This window comes from Prunus dulcis, chromosome 1 (genome assembly GCF_902201215.1).
Source record: "Prunus dulcis chromosome 1, ALMONDv2, whole genome shotgun sequence".
Taxonomy (NCBI): domain Eukaryota; kingdom Viridiplantae; phylum Streptophyta; class Magnoliopsida; order Rosales; family Rosaceae; genus Prunus; species Prunus dulcis.
Window position 1 is genome coordinate 13,265,167 of NC_047650.1, and position 6,783 is coordinate 13,271,949.

Here is a 6,783-nt window from a genome sequence, read left to right on the forward strand (position 1 = left end):
ATAAAAATAATCAAGAGGAAGTCGTCCTGAGGAGTGTGGCCAAGAGGCATTCAAAAATAGAAATATCGAAAAATAAGGAGATGCTAAAAATACAAAAACGAACAGTTGGGGCACCCAGCTTATAATCTCTTCCTAGAGGAAAATGACTCACTTATAGTCCCTCCATCCATTTCCTCTTATCTCCCTCACACACTCCATTCAAATCCCTTCTCTATGGTCTTGGTCCTTCCCACCAAAAGTTTCCTCCCTTTTGATCTGGCTTCACCTTGTGGCAGCTTTGGCTAGCCGAAAATGCGGTTTCCCGCGCACAACTCTGAAGATGTGTAGAGTTCAAGCTTTTGCTCTTTCTCGGGTGTCTGCACCATCTCCTTCTACTATGTTGATGTTTGTTTGGTTTTTGTGTTTGTTCTGGTGCTTTGCCAAGTTTGATTTGGGAGGTGATGATTTTTTTGGGGCTGACTTCTTTTTTCTTGTGTGTGTCTTTGTAATATGTGGGATTATAAGGTATTTGGGTGGATTTGTTGGTTGTGCGATTTGTTCGCTTTGTGCCCCTTGGGTGTGGCAGCTCTTCTCTTCAACTTGTCTTGATGATGTCGTCTCAGGCGATGGCGGAGGCGGCTCTGTTGAATTTTGGTTAGGGTTTGTTAACTTTCTTGCCCTTGTATGGGCTTGTGTGGGCTTAATGCCTTCTAGGTTTTTAACTTGTTGGTTCTTTTGCACTTTATTTGGGCCTCTGTTATTTTCACTCTGTTGATGAGCTCAGTGGTTGGATCTCACTTTTGTGTATTGTTATGCTCTTTGTGGGTTTTTAATGAAATTCACTTCTGACCCAAAAAAAGAAAAAAAGATCTGTAAGATAAAAACAAATAAGGCGTGGGCAAACAACCTACTCATACACTAACTCAGTTATATCAGTCATGTAAGATCACATGCCAACTGAACCCAAAAAAAAAAAAAAAAGCACTCTCGCATTCTTTCAAATTTACAATAAACTGGTGGCATTAGATTCAAAGTAAGTTTTCAACATGAACACCTAAGAGAGTAAACAACAATACAGCACGTACTTAACTTAGAATTCTTCTACGATTGAAACACACTAAATGGTAAACAATAATACAACTCATTATCAGTTTTGTGCTGAAAGGAAGGCTAATAATATAAAATAAAATAAAATAAAGTGATGCGAACTCACTTTGAAATGCAGAGGTCATATCTTTGTTCTCTTTCTGGGTCCAACTTCATCACCATCATCATCTATTCTAATTCATTTTCATCAATTATGGTTGCCATCCATACTGATATGAGCCAGGTGGGCCCCAATGCTTTTGATGCGCAACCCACCGCCGTAAACAACAACTCGAAAAATAGGCGGCGTTGATTCATCATTTAACATTAATGGAACACATTTCAGCCACGCATTACCTGCCCGTGTCTCTCCTTGAGATATATGCCAATCACCTTGTTGAAAATAATTCGACATATAAAATCGAAGAAAACAAATGTCAACAAATGATTCCGTAATTTCCCAAACAGCACACAAAACTAATTCTGTGTTCTCCAATGCGGAAGTCCGAGGAATTTCAATAGGAAGTTCGTAACTGTAATTCGTACAACCATCATCATCATAGTCCCTAACGTGGTCATTAAAGTAATTGCGAAAAGTGAACCACTCCGGAACTTCATTGCCAGATAGTTTAACCTCAATCTCCTTGCTCCTCTTCCCCTGTAAAACAACACAACACAACATAGTCATATATATTATTAATTAGTTGTGCGTGTAGCGCACATACTATAGTATTAACAATACATGTAATATATTCATATTAATTATATAAAATAAATAAAAAAAATAAATACGTCACCTCATTAAATAATTTTGCCATATTTGAAACGTCCAACCCTAAATTATCACATAGCCCAAGACAATTAGACAAGTTCATGAATTTAATCAGTTGCATGTCTCGGTCTTCCAGTATCTTTGATAATGTTGAAAATCTTTCCAGTGATATGCAATCAGCCATACTGATCCTTTCTATAGACGCTGGAAGTTCTCCTAGAATTTCTACAAGCTTCTTGCAACCACTCAAATAAAGCTCCCGCAAGTTGACACATTTGCTAATGCACACAGGAAGTCTGACAAAATTGCTTTGGGATAGGTTAATTTTCCGTAAGTTGGACCACCAACAAAAATTCTCCAAGGAATCAATGTCTGATACATTGCACTCTTTAAAATCCAACGAGCAGCTACCGTATGAAATGTATGCTTTAGTTCGAACCTTCAAAGGAAGTGATTCTGCACTCGATAAAACTTCAGAGATCAAGTTATTTGGAAGTGTGACAAGTTTTGGGCATCCATCGAGATTAATATGCAGCAGATTTTGCAACTCATAAATACTTTGTGGAAGATTTGCAAGGTTTTCACATTTGCATAAATCTAAACGAAAAAGCTTAGTGAGATTTCCAATTGATGAAGGCAACTCTTCTATAGCACTTTCACTTAACTCTAAACTTTTCAGGGCAGTGAGATTTCCAACGGATGAAGGCAACTCTTTTATAGCACTTCCACATAAACCCAATACTTGCAGCCGAATGAGATGTCCAATTGATGCAGGCAACTCTTGTATATCACTATAAGACAAGCACAACTGTTCTAGCCCAATGAGATGTCCAATTGATGCAGGCAACTCTCTAATACCAGTTACCCCAAGGTGCAATTCATTTAAGGATTCCATTTTGTCCACAATTTCTGGGAAACTCTTCAACTTTTTGCAACCGAAAAGATGAAATTTTTTCAGAGATTTCAACCTAACTTTATTTGGAAACTTCCTGAGTTTATGGCAGTGACAAAAAGACAATACTTCAAGTCTATCCAGATATCCAACAGATGGATGAACCTTGACTAAACTTGTACAACCATTCGCATTCAAGGACCTTAAGTTTTGGCTGCTGGATAGGTCGGGGATTTCAGTTAGGAATAAAGATCCCGTGAAATTCAGAGATGTCAACTTTGTGAAATGCTGTAAAATTAAAAAATAATAAAAATCAAATGGATAGCATTAAAGAAACTTACATCAGTTAATAAATGAGACCTCTTAAAAATATTAAGGGATGAGAGAGAGTTTCAAGTACCTTCAATCCCTCCCCTAGTTGTTTGATGCGGTTACAAAGCATATTGAGCACAACCAGTTGCTTTGGACGAAAACTGGGGGGAAAAGATTGGAACGGACATCCACACCAATCAAGCACTCTTAACGAGTTTGGGAGATAGTCAATATCACCAGAAATGCATGCATTATAGATTATGAAAATTTTAAGATTTTTCATCTTCGAGAAACTATCAGCATTCAAGCAAATCTCATATGGGTTGTGGAAATTTAACTGTCTCTCATCATCTCCGTCGAGGAAATTTAACATGAAGCGTCTCTCATCATCTCGCTTGGGAAAATTTAACACAATGCGTGTGATTTGATTTGTTCCCTAAAAAAAAAAAAGGAAAAATGTACTATTGTTACAAAGTATATATTACAAAAATGCAAGAGTTTCAAATTCTATTTTTCTTCAAGATTAAAATAATAATAATTGTTATACTTAACACACAAGATGTAAGTTATTGAATTGAATAAAACATTACACACTCACATGTATAATTTAATTTACTTACTGTATTATTCGCCAGAACATGCTCGATATTTTCATGAGACCACAATCTGCTACGACCTCCGGCTTCAGTGGGCGACTCTTGCTCAACTATGTCCTTACCCATCTCTTCTAGTAAGTCATGCATCTCAATATAATCTAATTTAACACTTATGAGTGCCTTTTCTATGAGCACTTCAATGCCATACCCAGCGTTGAGGCCACAAGCTACAAGTAATTCTGTCACACGCTTTTTATTTCTACCCTTAAAGAAACATGCAATGTCAAGGAAAACCTCCTTTACCCCGTCATCATCCAAGGCATCGTAACTTATTTTGAGAACGTCCTGAATTTTCGTGCTTTTGAAACCATTCAATGCAGCTTCCCATTTATCTGTACTTCCACCACATAGACAAGAACCGAGAACTTTCAAGGCCAAAGGAAGGCCTTGAGCATAGCGTATTGCACGTTCTGCAAGTTTCACATAATCACCCAAAGGAGGCTCACTTCTTTTGAAGGCATGCCAACAGAAGAGCTCAAGAGCTTCAGGATCATCTAAAATCTTGACCTCATGTATTAAATTAACATGATGAGCAGTTAACAGTTGCTTATCTCTTGTTGTTATGATAATTCTACTGCCTACACCAAACCAATCACATGCCCCAACTAACTTGTGTAACTGTTCCATGTCATCCACGTCGTCAAGAACCAAGAGAACCTTTCTACCCCTCAACCATTCCTTTATCATAGTGACTCCCTTATCAACATTGGTCACCTTCAATTTTTTCCCCCCTAGAATCTCAAAAAGAAGAGTCTTTTGCAGTTTGGCTAAACCTCCATGCGACATTGAACATTCTCTAACGCTTTCCAAAAAACAAAAACCTTCAAATTCATGGGCAATTGAATTATAAACAGCTTTAGCAATTGTGGTCTTGCCAATTCCACCAGTTCCCCATAACCCTGCCATACGGACGTCTTTTTCCCCCAAATCTAAAAGCTTAAGTATATTTTCTACAGGATGGCACATTCTAACTGGATACTCTGTCACATATAAATATGTACGGTCTATTACTTGCTGTGAAATGTCTTGAACAATTTTATGAATTAGTTCAGCTTCAGATCTATATCTGCAAATTTAAAAGCATATATATGAAACATTTAGTCACATGGCATTTTTCTATAAAAAGTCATTTAAAAAGGCCTTCCTTTGGCCTTGAGCATAGGAACGTAATACACACAAAATGTATAAATTAACTCTTAGAATTTATTTTCTTTTTTCGTCACATCTTATAATTTATTTTCTCAAAAGATGATCGATCAACTCATACATTAAACCTAATGAATTAGTTATAGGAAAAATAAAATAAAAAAGAAACGAAAAGAGAAGGGGGTTGGAAATTTACTCATCGGACAGAGTGAACCCCGCCAATTTCCCTGCTTGTGAAAGTGCTTCCTTCCATCTGTTGACCTTCTCCACGTTATTGCAGTCCATGTTAGCCAGTGCATCCCCGAAACTTCCTCTATGATTCCGTACATCTGATGGATTCACCTTGTAAAAAACTGGGATGACCAATTGTTGATTTGATTCTTTGCAATCAAGAATCTTAACAAGCTCATCCAAGCACCACTTTGAGGAGGCATAGTTTTCGGAGAACACAACCACAGAAATCTTTGAGTCTTCAATTGCTGTGAGCAGTGCGTTTGATATTTCTTCTCCTCTTCTGAGCTCATCATCATCCATGAAGGTGTTAATTCCTTCTCGACGCAAAGCACTATACAAATGGCTTGTGAAATTTGAGCGAGTGTCAAAACCTCTGAAGCTCAGAAAGACATGGTATTTCCATGACTTGGTGAAAGGGGCAGAAGAAGAAGAGGCTCCTTGGTTGGCCATCGAAGCCAAAGATGATTGTTTCAGTGTTTGCTTCTCTCTTTGGATTTGCTAAGCCAAATATGAGTCTTCTTTACTTGAAGAGTTTGGATGTGAGCAAATTTAAAAAGCAACGTGAATTCATGAAATGGTGAGCAAGTGTCGCTGAAACTTCCGGTCTTTAGTTATTGACGTGTTTTCACGTGATGAAGAGCCCACAACTTCCTTGACACAACCTGTCAATGCTTGTTGAAAGTGAAACCAAGTTTTCTTTATTGCCACCTGTAGCTAATTTTATATTATTCTAGGTCCCGTTTGATTCACGGAACAAATTTGAGGGGAAATCATTTCTCATGTCATTTCCCAAGAGATTAGAAATGGAAGATTCATTTCCCACGTCTGGTAATGCTAGGAAAGTAACCAAGAGATATCACTTTATTTCATTTTCCATGTTTGTTTTGAATAGGAATGGAAAACAAAGTTTGTATAAATTTTCAATTATACCTATATTAAATTAAATTAAAAAAGAATGTATTTTAATGATATGTTGTAATTCTAAATTGTTAATGAGGACAAAATAGTTCTGAAAAATATTTATTTAATATTAGCTCATTTTCCCAAACTTTCCCATGAGACAGGAAAACAAAACTCAAGTTGGGAGGATAACTTTACTTTCCCCCTTGTTTTCCCATTGATCAGGCAACGATTTCTCATTCCTGGACATACCAAACATGGGAAAATAATTGATTTCTCATCCTCAAGTCTCATTTCCCATTAACCAAATGGGACCTAGAAGGCATGCTTTCGGTGGAGTGCTCTTTAGTCTCTAGGATGTTTTCTCCTTTTGCTGAAAAGTCTCACTCTCTCAAAAGAAGTGTGGATGCTGTTTTGAAGAGATTGAATGAAACTGGGATGACCACAACAATCTACAATGATAATTTTTCTCCTGTATGTATGATGCGTTTTCACATGGTGGAGAGCCCACAACAGGACTTCTTGGGTTTTCTAGGAATGTTGCCCACAACGGGTGAGCAAATTCAAAAGCTTTCTCTTTGCTTTGTATCATGAAAAGGCGAGGAAGTTGCAGGGAAGAGGAGAGAGAAAGGGAGGGGGGGAAAAAGAAAAATAAAGGGGAATGGAATGGAGGAGAAAAAGGGGACGACTAGCTTTTGGTATATATGTATATAAATACCTTATGCAAGTTCATAAAGAAAAATAGGTATAAAAGTAATGGAAGAAAACATATACGAGTTTTTATAAAGTATTAAAATTGGGATGGT

At 37.3% G+C, this 6,783-nt stretch overlaps 1 protein-coding gene across 1 annotated transcript; it reads right to left on the bottom strand.

The window, feature by feature from the left end:
* Positions 1–977: 977 nt before the first annotated feature.
* On the bottom strand, positions 978–5,723 carry LOC117615373 (disease resistance protein RPV1-like). The gene is made up of 5 exons (XM_034344445.1): positions 5,040–5,723; positions 3,662–4,763; positions 3,130–3,477; positions 1,863–3,017; positions 978–1,723 (listed from the first exon to the last, which is right to left on the bottom strand). The coding sequence occupies exons 1-5, from the start codon at positions 5,525–5,527 to the stop codon at positions 1,274–1,276; spliced, it is 3,543 nt and encodes a 1,180-aa protein (XP_034200336.1). The 5' UTR covers positions 5,528–5,723; the 3' UTR covers positions 978–1,273.
* Between the last annotated feature and the right edge of the window lie 1,060 nt (positions 5,724–6,783).

Bases quoted from the DNA above. Each gene is read 5' to 3' on its own strand.
- LOC117615373 (XM_034344445.1), bottom strand. From the start codon at position 5,527: ATGGCCAACCAAGGAGCCTCTTCTTCTTCTGCCCCTTTCACCAAGTCA. The intron at 4,764-5,039 runs GTAAATTTCCAA...TTAAATTTGCAG, and splicing joins GGGTTCACTCTGTCCGATGA to ATATAGATCTGAAGCTGAAC. The intron at 3,018-3,129 runs GTACTTGAAACT...TTAATTTTACAG, and splicing joins AACTAGGGGAGGGATTGAAG to CATTTCACAAAGTTGACATC.